We start from the raw sequence: 15,493 nt of genomic DNA, 5'->3' as shown, positions 1-15,493 counted from the left end.
CCTTGCTCTGGAAAGGGTGCTGCCACTGAGATATGTTGCCAGGCAGGGGTATTTTCTGGTTTCCTTTTCTCCATCTTTATCTCTGTCCATGCATCCAGTCCTCACCATATACTGCTGATATTGCTGAGGAGAAATTTCTGAGGCACTGATTTGCGTTGAATGAGGATGGCCACAGCAGGCATCTGTGACTATTTGATGAGATTAGCAGATTATGAGGAAGCAGGTTTCACTGTGGGGTTCCTGAGAAAGGCAAAATGGGCAGGTGGATACTTGAATCATGGTTAAACTATGCATGAAGGCCTGATGGCCATGTTAGGAAACTCAAAGGCACAGGATCGGCCGGATGGCTGCAGGTCAGAACTGGAAGATCAAGCCAGCAAGCAGGAAGGTCTCTGGCTTGTCCTATCATTTACAGAGAATGGAGATTTAAGTATTTCAGGCAGGCCAGGTGAAAGAAACCTGCACAGATCCCATCTGCACCATTTCCAAGATATGTGTGAGAGCTTGACAAAAGCAGATTTTCTTTTGTATCAAATGGCTTTTCTGCCAGATAGCTTTGCTGCTCAGTGCAGACTGAGCCCCGGTGGGAGCTGAACAGATGCACTCTGTTGTTAATGAAGGGCAGTTTAGAAGGAGCCAGGGGTTCACAAGTCCCTCATGGTTGTGCCCTGAAGTCGCTGTGGATCTCTGCAGAGAACTGGGGATGTAAGATAGTAGCTCTGCTGTACAGAAAGTCTGCATAGGGTCAGATTTTCCTGTTAGATATTCTCATACAGTGTATCAGAGGATTCATCCAGAGCTGCTTGCTGCTCAGGCGTCTGCAGAATGATGAAAAGGAGAAAAAAGGAATGGAGGAAAATTATTCAAAAGAAGATGAATTAATTCTTAATAAGGAGGCACCGAGGTTTGTTCTGCTAGAAATGGCTATAAGTGATCTGCTGAAGCGGAAGCTGCTACCATGAGAAATGTTGCTCTGCCAGAGACTAACGTGACTAATCCAGCCCAGGGGATAAAGATGCCTCCTTCGCTTGTCACTCTTCCCCCCCAAAAAAAAGCTGTCAGACAGGGAGGGGAGGGAAAATTGGACTTGGTTAAAAAAAAAAAAATTAAATCATTTTTGATTCTGTGAAGGAGGAATTCCCTGACCTCCTCAATGCTGTTTCTTCAACAGTTGAGTCTATTCCACACGACCGCTCCTCGTGCAGACAAGGTGCTGACAGACTGATATTTTAAGCGCTGCGTGGCACAAGCCTGCTGTAAGCAAGGTTACACAGCAAGCAGCTGAAATGCCACCGGGTGAATGGAGCCCTACCTACACCAGTATTTTCTCTGCTGCCACCACCAAAGGGAAACATTTTACAGGAACGCTGAGTGCAAACACCTCTGAAGCATGTGGGATTAACCCCTGGCTACCCAGGCTGGCTGACAGTCCAGCATCACAGCATGTGAATGCTGTTGTTTCAGGGGCTCTCTGCCTTGCTTCCCTCTCCAGCTTTCCCTCTACAAGCAGCGTCTTGCAGCAAGGGCTGGGCTGGACCTCTGCAGCAGGGTCAGCCACCATTCAGCAATCCCAGCTCCCACTCACAGGCCAAACCTGTGGGCCCACAAACCCCACTCTTAGGGAAAACACCCTGTTATGTTCTGGCACAGGCAGCTGAGGAGGAGGGTTCCAGGTGGTCACAGACCAGGATGACTGCAAGGAAAGCTGATCAGGGTGCTTGGACCGGTAGCTGAAAGTGCAGCCAAATTCTCCTGCACAGTGATGGTGGGGCTCTGTCACTCACACTTCCTTCTGACCAGCACAAGAACTGAGGACACTTTGAGGTGTCTGCTTTTGGTGTAAGAGCTCATCCCAGCCCCTCTCTTTGCTTTCCTCTCTTTTATTTCTTCCATCTCTGCTTCAACCTTTACCCCAGCCTGGCTGAGACTGCCAGCACCAGACTCACTCACACACAGCTGCTCCTTTGCTTTGTGGCTTTGCTCCTGCTCTGTTTTACAGACCTGCTGCTCCCTAAAGCAGCACTTGAGTGGTGTGGGCCACACACCAGCAAGTCAGCAGAGCTCAGACAGCTCCACAGTATGGAAAAAAGCCCCACACATGCTGCATCTGATCATCCAGACTGAATCATTCCACAGTGAGGCAGCTGATAAAGGTATACAGGAGAATAAGCAAGACAGGAAAGATGGATCAGGACCCACTGTTCTCCTTATGCAACTAATTAAAAATGCAGCAGGAGCACAAACCCAGGTATGCTGTATTTTCCAGTTCATCTGATGCACTGGGGTATAAGACAGCCTATATAAATCAACCCATCCTTCCCCCTTAGTAATCAGTTAACTGCCAATGTCTTTGCTACCATCAACCACTGTGGTGCCACAGCAGTAACTGCAGGAGGCCAGTGGCCTTGGGACCAGGCCACATGACAAGTAGCTCTGACACACTTGATTTTGGACTACCTTTTCTTAAAATGTGGGAACTGTGAAAATGCCTCAGTCACTGAAAAATACTGTCCTTCATGAGCAAAGGGCTGGTGCCAGCTGAAGATGGATCCATGCTCCACACTGCATATGCGACCTGGGGAGCTTGCCCTAACAGGTCATCAGTGAGAGGAAGCAGAGATATTTTTCAGGAACATTTTCCAATGTTAGAAAAGTGAACATATTTTTTTAAGCATTTAAGAGGTCAGGAGAGGAAAAGAACAACTAAATTCTAAGGATAGGAAAGAAATGTTCGTTGGGATACCTGATGCAAGTTTTGTCCCCCTGCCAAATTCAGCGTAGAGGGCTGTCTGGGCCTCTGGTATGCTTCACACAGCCCCCACAACTGATCTGCACCTGCATATTCCCAGCTGCAGCTACTTTCACTATGAGTAGATTTAGTTCCTTGTCTCTAACTCCCAGACCAGTAAGAAGAATCAAGCTCAAAATGTGTTGACACTGCCTTTTCCTGAGCCCCAGTTGACAGAGGCTGTATCAGCTTCTGTTCAGATCATCTAACCTCTGCTACCATGAAATGGTTCTCAGGTGCTTAATGCCACTAAGGTCTGTGCCCAATGTACAGATTCCTCCACTGCAGAGGACTTCTCAGCTGCCTAAACATTCTAGAAAGGGCAATAGTGGAGACCAGCATCTGGCCAAGTCTCCATGAACATCCATCCCTTCAGAGGGAGCAGCAATGCCGAACCCTTCAGTGCCTTTCAGTATAACTCACACAGCAAGGCATCTGCAAGAAACCAGGACTGCCAGAACTGGGAGAGCTGCCGGATGAGGGAAGGTAGGCTACATGTGCTGCTCAGCTGGGGAGTGGATGCCACATCCCATTTTCCCCTTTAGGTGGGACTGGAGACATTTACTGCCTGCTAGGGCCATGGCAACTTTGGGTTTCCAGTGAATAAGGGTTCTTCTTCTCCAAGAACAGGCCCCAGCCCTTACCTTCCCTAGAGGACTTTTTCTGGGTGATCTGTGGTCTGTGTTGTTCTCAAGGATAGAATAGACTTCAACTTGATGCAAATCCAGGGACTGCACAGGGAAGAGAGAAGAGAGCAGGGGTCAAATAAATTGCTTAGGTTTAAGACAACTAATTGCTGACCAAGTTGTTCCCCATCTTGTGCCTGACATGTTTTAGGTACCCATGTCATCTCCAAAATTTTAAGTTCCTGACCTGAACTTGGTCAAAAGGAAAATCCTTTTCCCCTGAAATCTCTACAGTGTAGCTGCATCATTTTCTTTTCTCAGGCTCACATAGACAGGCTTTGATGTTACCTACCTTGTGCAAGGCAGTGGATAACAATGTGAATGCCCCTGCCTCCCTTTACGTAAAATTGTCCAAGAATGCAAAATAAAGACCCCTCTGCCACGTGAAAGCATATTGTGCACCATGGGGACCACAAGTGACCAGCAGTGCTCTGCACTGCCCAAGACCGTTTAGGCACCTGACACCCACAAGCTCTTGCTCATTGTTATTGTGGGCACACAAGATTTAGAAGAGAGGTGAAGCTGAGGTCCTGAAGCACAGGGACTGTTGAAAATGGCAACCCCTACATGGAGCACATTTTCCGTTTATTTTCTGGGTTTTTTCCAAGCCAGAACTCTCCTTTCTTCTTAGAGGGAGCAAAGAATAATAATTAACAAAAAAAAAATCAATACACTGCCAGGCCCTCAAACACATCCACACAGTCACACAGAGAAACACACCCACCCCCTATATGTGTATGCACCCGCTGGTCCCCCAGGTAATCCTGTCACAGGAGATGCGTGTCAGTTTGAGTGATGTTCCAGATCTGCCTGAAGGATCAAACACAACAATCAGGAGGACTTTTCCATGTGTGTTTCAAGGATGACAGCAGGTTGCCAAGGTGGCTGTTTCTCTGGCAACAGGAAGATGGGAGGAGCTCTGGCCACAAGAGGGGCAGATGGTATTAGTGAGAGACTGCAAAGGGAGCGAGGCGCCCTGAACGCAGCGAGGAGGACAAGCAACGCATGCAGGCTTGATTCTGGGGCTGCCAACCACCTGAACCCTCATCATATCATCTGGAGTTGCCCAAGCTCAGTGTCTTTCAGGAGCATGTCCAGCAGGATAGTGGTTTGAACAGGACTAGATGATGCAGGAGCAGCATTTGGGAGCAGGGCATGGAACAAGCAGGCAGTCAGACAGGAGGTAAACTGAGCACCACTCAGCACTCCTATTCCCACTCCTCCTCCGGAGCAGTCCAATTACTTCACCTGTCTGCTTCCCATTCCCAACCACCCACTTGCCTACACAGACATTCCCAACTGCTTATGTGTGCACATGCATGCACAGAAAATTCCATTTCCCCATCCTCATTTTCAATTCTCTTTGTGATGCTCACAGTCAGGACCTCATTCCATGCGCTGTGCTCCCAGCAGCCTGGCTCCATGTCCCCATGGCAGGACAGGCAGCCTCTACTCTGAACCTACTTGTGAGCAAGAAGGATACTTTTGGTGTTTAACCTCCAAAAAAGATTCCCTCCACAAGCCCTCTTCTCGTGGAGGCTGTTGACAATGCTGGTTCTTGGCTGGCTGGTTGGAAAGCTGGGGTCTCCAACCACCATTTGCAAATTAATTACTTACGCTTGGTCACTGACCACCTGCCACCGTCACAGTGGAGGCTCACAGGCCTTTCTCCTCTCTGCTGGCAGATGCCTTCCCATCTCCAAACAGCTTCCTTGTCTTCCTCACACTGGGAGAAGTGTCTGTGCTCTGGAACTCGCCTGCACCACAGGAGTTCCGTTTGCTGCTCAAAAAAAGCTTGTTTGAAGTGCAAAGCGATGAAGCAAGTCCCTGGATTGTTATTTCCAAGCTGCTCGTTAACCAGGCAGCTAAGCTGGAGGATAGAGGAAAATGCAGGCTTGTGTCTGGGCAGTGCAGTGAGGTAGAGCTGCTCCAGGGCAGCAGGAGGAAAAAGAGGTCCAGGAACACCTGGCAGAGTAGTGGGAACAAAATGGGTGCCCAGCTGCCTTCTTATTACTGGGGTGTTTTCTTACCTGCAGTTTTTCACTATGGGCACCCATCCCCAGGGACCAGGAGGTAAATGGAGGCATCAGGAAGAGCCACTAGGGTGTTCAGCAGGATGGTTTTGCAGAAGGTGTGGTAGGACCCCTCCCACACCAAGAGGTGAGCCTTGCTGTCATGTAGGGTAACACAGAGCATTCAATGAGCTGCACCAGCCTGTTCCAAGCCCTTACTTCAATGTCCAGTGTTGCCTCCTGCTGCTTCTGTTCTCAGCTCCAGGCACTGTCTCTGACTCAAATTTTTTCTAGACTCTGCCCTCCTGCATTCCCCACAGACAGTACATCTGGCACAGGCTGGCCTCCTCTCCCATCACTAATCTCTAACCTTCTTCTCTATCTCATCCCTTGGAGTTACTTCTCACTTGTGTTTCTTCTTTCCCAGCCACAGCTCACCCCAGTGCTGACCATGGATTTCTGCCCTCCCCAAGCACCATCTTCAATGCCCGGTTTAACTCCAAAGGGTTTCCACAGCACACACAATTTCAAACACAGTTTGCAGGGCTGGTTTTACACCATGCAGAGGGCCAGCAATGTTTAGCAGTGAGGCACCAGAGTCATCTTCAAAGGAAACAAGGTTTGCTGACTTTCCACTCCCCTCACCCATCCTGAGAGCCCATCCAACACAGGATCTCCACCCCAGAGCTCTTGCCCCATCACCTCACAGCTCCATGCTCCCCACTCTTCACCTTGCAGCCCTGCTCCTCACCATGCACTGTGTCTGTGGCAGGAGTTGCTGCTTCGTGCCTGAACAAGTCACCCCACAGCAGCTGCTCCACAATAAAGCAACCTCCAGTGGGTGGGCTCAATACCCCCCAGCATGCAGGAGATGGTCTGAGGCTGTTTGCAGCTCTGCCAAAGAGGGTTGAGCCACCTGCCCTGCACACCAGGCTGGCTAAGAGCCCTGCACAGCTGGCCTGTAGTTACCAGGCTTCAGGAGAAGGCCAGCTGGGCCAGGTCCAGAGGGCTCCTGCAAGCACAGGGGCCCAGCCAGCTCCTGTGACTGCTGGTGCCTAAGGCTGGCTCTGCTGGCTTGCTATATTAGCCTTAGTGGGGCCTCCTGAACAGAGCAACATGATGAAACATGTAATTAAGATGGAGCTAAGGATGCATGACGAGGCCGACTGAGCGAGAAATGGATTTGATTTTTTTTTGTCTCCTTGCAGAAATCATCCACTTCAGCAGGAAGCTACCCATTCAGGTTTGCAGAAGCCAGAATTAAAGAGAAATTACTTGATACAAATGAAAAGGTTTATAACCTGCAACCTCCTTTACCCAAAGCATTGCTTTTATTTTTGCCCAGAATAAACACACCACATACATTATGTCCTGCTTGCTTTTAAATCTCTACTCCAAAAATGGAAGGGCCACAGAATGGTGCCCCCCCCAACACCCCCAGCCTGTGATGTCTGAATGAGAAGGGGGCAGACCCATCCCCTTGTTCATATCTGCTCCCTATCAGGTCTCCTGCCTCCTTGGCAGAGCTTTGCTGTTCTCTGTAGTACATTCTCCAGAGCTTTGCTTTGTTTAGTTTAAATGATTAATGCAGCAGAGCTTACAGGTTTTCCTCAGAGAGACTTTTCCAGCCCTCACAGACCTTGCAGGCAGAAAGGTTTCCTAATATTCAGGCAACATCCTTCTCTACTCACTTTGATTTTGTTCCTCCTTGTTTGTCCCACAGATTATGGGGAGGTGGGGAGAGAATCTTTCCCTTCTTAGTGGAGCAGCCCTCACACAGGAGTAAAAGAAGAAAAAAGGCATCTATTTTATATGGAGCTGGATGGGTTGTAAATGAGATTAGGGGTCATGGTTACTTGAGGTAGCTGAGGTCTGAGCCTGATATTTCAGGAGGGCCACTCCAATCCTATTACTTATGATGCTGTGGCTGCTGGGCTGGAGGAGTGGAAGAAGTCAGTGTTCCACACTTAAAAGGAGATCCTCTGCAATGAGAAAGGAAATTCTCCAAAAGAAAAACTTTCTTCCTGCCCTTTTCCTCCTGAAAAAGCTAGTCAGTCTGCTCAGGACTGCAGTGGTCTATGTCACTGGCACCAGTGAAGGTGTCACAGCAGGAGCTCTACACAGTTGGCGCTGTTGCAGAGAGCGCTTCTCTCTGCTCCTTTCCTGAGCCATCATTCACCAACTGGGAAAGACATGGCCTTGAGACACCCCACAGTACAAAGCAGGGCTAGGAGCCCCTATTCCTTCCTGACTTCTGGAAACCCTTCTACCTCTAACACCAAGAATCTTCTCTGGCCCCACACTTGCTGCTCACTGCTGACTTGCTGCTGGCAAAGGGAAGAGTGCTGCCCAGCAGGGCATGGTGCAAGGCTCTGGCACTGAGGAGGCCATGAGTAGGGCCAGGATGGAGACACACAACATGCAGAGTCCTGAGAGTAGCTAAGAAGGGCAGAGCAGAAGAGCAAGGTCACCAGTGCCAGGCTGCTATGCAGCTATTGCTTATGATATTATGACATTATGATACTGGTATCTGTACTGTGGCAGAGCAAGGAAAGGAAGGGTTGTACCATGATGTGGACAGAAGGGATGGAAAGCAATTCTGGTACTCACATCATAGACAGGAGGGGGGGGTGGTGGTGGGCTGGCTGAAGGAGGCTGCGTTTCCACCTTTTGTCTCAGGATATTTGGCTGGTTCCTTCCAGGGCACAAGGCCTGCTTGAGACAAGACACCAAATGATACATTTGGAGAAAACATCATCTCCCCAAAGATGAAATGAACACCAATATCATGTCAAAGCCAGCTGCTCACACACTCTGAGTGCTTCCACTACAGAGTGCTGTCACTTTCTTCACAACATGGGCTAGTTCCTTCCACAGCATCATAGAACCATTCTGGTTGGAAGAGGCCTTTCAGGTTGAGTCCAACCATTAAACCAGCACTATCATGTCACCACTAGACCATGTCCCTTAGCACCACATTTACATGTCTTTTAAATACCTGCAGGGACAGTGCCTCCACCACTTCCCTGAGGCAGTTTGTTCCAGTGCCTCACAACCCTCTCAGTGAAGAATTTTTTTCTAATATCTAACCTGAACCTCCCCTAGCACAGCTTGAGGTTGTCTCCTCTCATCCTATCATCTGTTACTTGGGAGAAGAGACCAACCTCCAACTCGCTTCAACCTCCTTTCAGGTAGTTGTAGAGAGCAGTAAGGTCTTACCTCCCCACAGGGTAAAACAGAGAAGTCTGATGACTTACACTGGAGCAGGGAAAAGGAGAACTAGGCTCTGTTCATGTGTAGAAATTGCTTCCACCACTGAAACCTAGCTGGACAGAGGGCGTAAGTATTTAACAGCTCACAAAAATGAGGGAGTAAAGCAGGGGTCTGTTCAAAGTGAGTGTGGGAATTTCAGAGAGCCAAAAGGCACTCAGGATTTGGAGGGAAGCTTTTGCTAAAATGTAGAGCCTAGAGAAGAGCACCAGATGACCATTAATGATGACATACAGTCAGTGACACATTAACATGCAAGTCCAGCATGGAGTTGAAGGAAGAAGATCCTTTTCTCTGAAGTTTTTTTTGCATCAGATGAGTTCTGGAACACACTCCATTCATGCACAGATAAGGGCTAGCCCTGCTCAGCAAGCAAGAGAGGAGGCAGAAGAGGCAGAAGGCTTTGCTAAGTATCTCTGTTCTAATTCTGAAAGAAGTGGGATGATTATATTCACATCACATGAAAGCGATGAACTGCTTTCCAGTCCATTAGTAACTAAGGAGGATGCTAAATAGCTTCTCTTAAAGATAAACATTTTTAAACCCGCAGGTCTGAGCAAGCTGTGGTGAGAAATACGGGCTGTGTTCTGCAGGAGGGCAAATGGAATGACTGTGTGATCTCTTTGGGCCCCCAGAAGAGCCCACAGGTCTGAGACTTGCAAGGTCCACCTGAAGATCTAGAGATGCCAATCAGTGAGTCGTGACAGTGCCTCCCTCCTCATCCCCATGGAGATGCTGTCTAGGAAAGCAGAGACGGGGGCCTGTCTCCAGCCTAGTCACTGCTGCTTAGATTCCTTCCCCCTCCATCAGACTGCCTGCAAGGTAAGTCTCACGAGAGCAGCAGGTCTGCCAACTGCTGCCATTCTATTTTCAACCTCATGATCTCTGACTATGTGTACTGAAGCCTGATGCTCCTTGGACTCATAGGACTGTACGAGCAGCACAGCCTCCACATAAAAATGTGTGCAGGGTCTGCTCTTGTGGTGGCAGGGAGCAGCCTGAAAGACTACATATGGGGCACGCTCTACCTGGAAAACAACAGTCCCCAAATTCTGTTCTAAAAGGCATCAGGGTTTTTTTTTAAGCCAGCCCTGAGATCCCTGGGGGGATGCTGTTTGAATGCCTGAGGGTGGCAGGGCTAGGAGCAGCAAGTGTTCCCCAAACAACAGGGAATCCAGTATCACAGCTGTAGAGGCTTTCCCACAGGGCCCCTCCCTCACCCAGGTCTTTCAGCCCTACTTTTGGCTTTTCTTCTCTTGCTCTCTACATCTTTTCTTCCCCACTCCTAGGTTCTCTTTGCCCCTCAGCTACTCATCCCAGCTTCCATTTCCTCACCCACCTGGTCCCAACCTATACCACTAGTCTGCTCATCTGAGGGGCCCTGTCAGTCCAGTCCTAACACCCTCCTCCAAGCTCCATTGGTTCTTTGCTCTGGATTCCAGTCCCCAGTTTCCCTGCTGAGGTTCCTTCTTCCAGTCTCACAGAATCACTGCTGCTGTTGGAAGAGGTGTCTCTGCAGATTGTCTAGTCCAATCCCCCTCTGCTCAAAGCAGAGTCAGCTAAAGCATGCTGCTCCTCAGGTCCTTTTCTCTCTTTTTTTTTTTTACATACAAGTTTCCTTGGGATCCTTGGTGTGACCATCCCTGTCTCTTGATGTTTTCCATGCAAAAAAACCCATGCCCAAGGCTCTGGTTCCCATCCCCTCCATACTGCTGATTGTTTTCTTCTACGGTGCCCAAGCCATGGCTCAGGAACCCAGTTGCACAGTCTCCTTGGGATCAGGTTGTGCCTGTGAACCAGACTAGCCCCTATCTTTAAAGAGGATTACACAGAGGTCTTGCTGTCCTCCTGCCACCAGGGCTGCAACAGACATGCCTGAGTACACAGGACATTACCTGTCTGACTGGCACTGTGTGGAAAGGCAGCCTCACAGGAGCTGCTCTAGACAGCTAAATTGACAAGAGCCATGACTGAGCATGCCCAAACTGCAGTTTTCCAAAATCAAATCACAAGGCTGTATCTTCTTGAACATTCTCAGGGCCAGCAACACTCCTAGTGTGACTTCTTGCCCTGTGTCAGAACTTTGCTCTAAAGCAGAGCATGCTGGAGTCAAAATGATTACTAGAATTTCTTTAATGGACAAATCAATGACTCGATTTGTCTTTCCTGTAATCTTTTTTCTCAGAAAGATTGAACTAAAAGAAATAAAATAAACCTGAGGCAGATACCCAGTATGGATAATTTCAACACAGGGACTTCCAATCCAGCCAGGTTAGAAGCAAATGAAATCAATTTCTAGAATGGGTCGTGTCAGGTATTGCTTTTTGTTTGGTTATAACTTGCCTTTCTTTTCCACAGAAGCAGAGCTGTTGCAGTGATGCTCAATGCAGCAAGAAGAACAGTAAGGGTAACAAGGATTTCCCACTTATAAGAGGTCTCTATGTACCCTGTATCTGTAAGAAAGAAGGAAAAGATTCACAGTGTGAGTGAAAGTTACAATCTGCTGCATTTTTAACCCTGAAAAGAGCCTTGAGAGAAATAAAATACAGAAGCAGTGCAGAGTATGGTGGCATAGGTGCACATACCCTCCAAAACCTAATCTAACTGAACAGCAAGCAGGGTGCAGCTGAAGACTCACACAAAAGAGACAGGATATAAGCAGCTGCACTTCATGTAGATTAGAGGGAGGTGACATGAGAGCCAAGAAATGTAGTAGGCAGAGGCTGGCAAAGGTCTTTAGTGACAGGGACAGAAAGACAGATGGTGTAAAGCACACAGGCCACACAAACTAGCAAGGTGGGCACTGTAGGCGTCTTCTGACCAGTGTGGCAAAGCTATTTCATCACAGCTCATTGCATTCACACTTTCTAATAAGTTTTTCATTTCCAGCACTCAGTAATGCAAATCCAGTCAGCCAGCAGTGTGCAGGTCCTTATCCCTTCCCTGTAACATTCCTTTTATCTTGGCATGAAGCTCTCTTGATTTCCAGTCTGTGCATTAATGAAACAACCAATTCCTTGTACCACATGGAAAAGCGGGAAAGGTTACAGTGAGACCTGTTCATGAGCCCCTAGGAGAACACCTAACCTGTACATCTGATTAGGGCAAGCACCCTACTTTGTCCTTGTGTTCAGCCATCTCTATCATACTGCTGAAGGCCAAACCCCACTGTCTCCTGAGCACTGACATCAAAAAAGTGCCCAGACTCCCTGGTTAGACCATGACTTTAACCCTGCTGTTCCCAGGAGGCTGAGGCAGGGCAGATAAAAATTACTGCATCTTCACATCCCCATCTGTGCCTTGGCAACAGTAGCACAGGTCACCTGTGTAAAGTGCATTCAGCTTCAACGGCATGAAGTTTTGGGCCTAAAGTCTTTTTCCCACTTGACTTTGTAGCCTGTTTGGGTAGAGGAAAAGAAAAGCAAAGATCATCTTTTCCTAGCCAGGTCTGACTGATGTTTAACTCCCTGCCCTTCCTTTCTGGTTGTTGACTTACCTCTAGCAAGGACAAAAACTCCCTTTCCTGTTTTCTGGATGTCATTCCATTTGACCTTGCAGTAGTATGTGCCAGAAGAGGTGCTTTCAAGTGGCATGATTCTGTGGTTGTAAGACATGGTAGCAGTTTTATTCTCTTTTCCAGAAGGGATGGGTATGTTTTCCGACCTATTATGGATGGACGTTGTCTGTCCCAGTGAATTAATCCAGTAATAGAAGATTGAAAATTTGGTATATTTCGGCATGTAAGGGAAGATGACTTCACAGGGGATGGATATTCCTTCCTTGAGCAGTGCAACCTGGATTGGAGGTTTCTGCTCTACATCGACAGTTCCCCCTGTAAGGGTAATAATTGTTAGCAGTCACCTAACATCACTTCAGGTCGGACGAAGTCTGCTGCCCCAAAGACAGGCTCACACAGTGAAAAGAACACCATGTCAGGAAGCATGCCTGCAGCAGGCAGTGCTGGGGCCTGTCAGGAGTGGAGTGAGTCAGAGCACAGTGCCCCAGTGTGATCTGCCACATCTCTTAGGTAATTGCTGCGTGATTGGCGGTGGCCCTGCTGCCTTCACAGCCTTCCCCTTTTCCCTTGTGAGCTCCTCCACACGATGCCAGCACACAGAAAGACAGGAAACGAAGCAGGAAGTGAACTGATTTTGCTGGGGTGTGAGGCTGCATTTACAGTGGATGAACAGAAAGTGATTTTCCAAGACAAACACCAGCTGGACATCTCCTGACCTGAGTCACGCACCTGTGCCTGGGCACCACACGTGGCCATGGGATGACTCTGCACCACTGGAAGCGCTGTCCAGGAGCAGGCATTTCAGTGGGACTTCCTCCTTCAGAGGAAGGAAATTGCATCTTGTCTACAGGGGCCAGCACCAGGGCCATGAGTTCATCTTAATCACCCCAGAGTTTTGCTGCTGTAAGTGCGTAGCAAAGTGCAAGACTTGAAGCTAGATACGGGAACTACCTGCAGAAGGTGGCAGACCTTAACTATCGATACGTAACAGTATCTTATAAGGGCAGAGAGATGGGAGATCATGCCCTTCACGTGCCTCCTCCTTACACAGACAGGGCTGTTGAAGGTGACCTGCCACAGCAATGGTATCAGGAGTTACAAGAGAGGATGAATAAGCACAGATGGGAACCACATCATAGTTCACTCCGTTTTGTTCAATAAAAAACACTAATCGTTAGCCACGGGCAGGTAAGGAGCATGGGGTATAGAAGTGCTTTGGCTTCCCAGCCAAATCTGGGTTTAACATCAAGCAGTCTCTGGATCTGTTTGCTTGGCAGCTGACATACCACCACATATAAAGCAACCTAAGAGGAGATCCGTGCAAAGCTCTGCTGTCTTTAAAAAAGGGAACTGGAAATTAACACACAAGTCTTCTTACAAAATGAAGGGTTCTTTCAGAGACAAGGAAATTGAAGTGGGGGGGGAGTAGAGAGAGAAAGCAGGGGATAGGTGTATTTTTCCATTCATACTTTTGATAGGATTCCCTGGGGTTCTGCATCTGTGAACAAGCTCATGACAAGGCACTAAGCTGTCCCAGAGCACAGACAGGCTTGCTTTCCTGTCCGTGTGCACTAGTGCCACATCGCAACAGCAGCATCACCTCTGCACAGCAGGACTCAGCACCACAAAAAGCAACTCAAACTTAGTGCCACTGAATGCTGAGCACTGAGGAGTCATGGGGAGCAGTAATGGAGGGAGATCACAGGTTGGAGGGGACCCCTGGACATCATCGAGTCCAGCCCCTAGTGGCTATTGTCCAGAAAGGACTGTTGGGAAGCAACATCCATTAAGGAAAATCCTCTGCAGATGACAGAGCCAGGGAAATAGCTTCAAAGTAAGCAAGACCTTAGGCTACATCACTAGAAAAAGATTTTAGCTGTCAAAACAGCTGAGATAGGGTACAGTGCTAAGGGACATTCACTTTCGTTGTGAGACCACAGTGCTGTATACTAGAATATTATAGAAAGGCAGTAACAGAAAATCCTGCAGACACTCTGGGACTGATAACCCAAGCAGTCTCTTCTGGGCCTTATTTTCTAAAATCATTCATCACATCCTTCTCCTCATCTCTACCCAGCAAAACACACATGAATACAGTTTCCATAAACACACAAGACATGGCTAAGCAGTGCTGTAACAGAACAGAAGAGAGATGAGTCTTCTTAGAGTATCCCAGGAGCTATTACCTTGAGAAGTGCATGCCAGGAAAAAAGCCAAACCATTTTATTTAGGTTATCTAACCCTTCTCCCATGTTTCTCCTTTCTTGAGGATTCTCTCTCTCAGCTTTGAAATGCTTGAAAGACAGAAATAGCAGCAGCGCACAAATTCCTAGAGGGGATCTCTGGAAATTAGCGAAAGATAGCAGCTGGAAATGCTCTAATACAACAAACGTGAGGGTAAACAAAAGGAACAAAAAAACCCCCCAGACTTTTACCTCCACAGTGAAGCAACCAAAGAAACAGGAAGATGACTTTTAGATTAGAGGCCATGATGGAGGTCAAAGGCTGTAGGAAAGCAACCAGACCTGAAGATCCAAAAGGCAAATGAGACGGGGGGTTGTCAGGCATTTCCACACCCAGGCAGCAGGATGGTCCTCTCCCGTTTGGGAAGGGACAGGCAGGATGGACACACACTGCTTTTGGCAAGCTGCTCCTGGCAGATGCAGGCTCTTCTGCTTTTTGGTCAGACTCCTCCCCACACCAGAGTTCATTAGTCTGTAAAATTACAGTGGTGTTACAGCTACCAGTGGGTGTCCAAAGATTAAACCATGAGAGCTTCAACACATGGAGCTTTGTCTCCTGATGACCACAGAACATCACAGGCATTTAAAGCACATTTTGTCACCTTCCACAGTAACCAAAGCACCATGTTGGAATATGGGAAAAAAAATGTGCTTTGGCTGATGCAGTTTGAGGCCATTTGAGGTGAATGTGGTCAAACTCAGGAAAGGATTCAAGTGACTCTGAAGTGATGGACAAGCTTAAGAGTGGCACAGTGAGATTTTTACCATAATTTCACAAGGATGTCCACACAGTTGTTTTGGAACAGCTATTCCTGGATATCTTACTGCATGGACTATCTGGGTTTTGGAATAAGGGCACCATACTTCAAATTACCTTAATCAAGTGCTTTGTTCACATGGAGAAGCTACTGGACAGTGCCACAGGGTATGGGTTCAGGACAGAGTAGCATCAGCAAACTCCTTTATGTGAACACTCA

At 48.0% G+C, this 15,493-nt stretch overlaps 1 protein-coding gene across 1 annotated transcript; it reads right to left on the bottom strand.

Moving 5' to 3' along the window:
• Nucleotides 1-758: 758 nt before the first annotated feature.
• On the bottom strand, nt 759-15,099 carry NFAM1 (NFAT activating protein with ITAM motif 1). Its single transcript, XM_054387048.1, has 6 exons — nt 14,709-15,099; nt 12,253-12,588; nt 11,100-11,209; nt 8,097-8,198; nt 3,433-3,519; nt 759-818 (listed from the first exon to the last, which is right to left on the bottom strand). Exons 1-6 carry the CDS (start codon nt 15,097-15,099, stop codon nt 759-761), a joined length of 1,086 nt encoding a protein of 361 aa, XP_054243023.1.
• Between the last annotated feature and the right edge of the window lie 394 nt (nt 15,100-15,493).

The sequence above is a fragment of the Indicator indicator genome, chromosome 14, assembly GCF_027791375.1.
Source record: "Indicator indicator isolate 239-I01 chromosome 14, UM_Iind_1.1, whole genome shotgun sequence".
NCBI lineage: Eukaryota > Metazoa > Chordata > Aves > Piciformes > Indicatoridae > Indicator > Indicator indicator.
This window is presented reverse-complemented; position numbering and strand designations above follow the sequence as displayed.

What these genes read in the sequence shown, in the direction of transcription:
- NFAM1 (XM_054387048.1), bottom strand. Translation starts at nt 15,099, where the DNA reads ATGCCTGTGATGTTCTGTGGTCATCAGGAGACAAAGCTCCATGTGTTG. An exon ending in AGTTTTTGTCCTTGCTAGAG is followed by an intron (nt 11,210 to 12,252) that starts GTAAGTCAACAA and finishes TCTTTCTTACAG; the next exon opens with ATACAGGGTACATAGAGACC. An exon ending in GAAAAAGTCCTCTAGGGAAG is followed by an intron (nt 819 to 3,432) that starts GTAAGGGCTGGG and finishes ATCATTCTGCAG; the next exon opens with ACGCCTGAGCAGCAAGCAGC.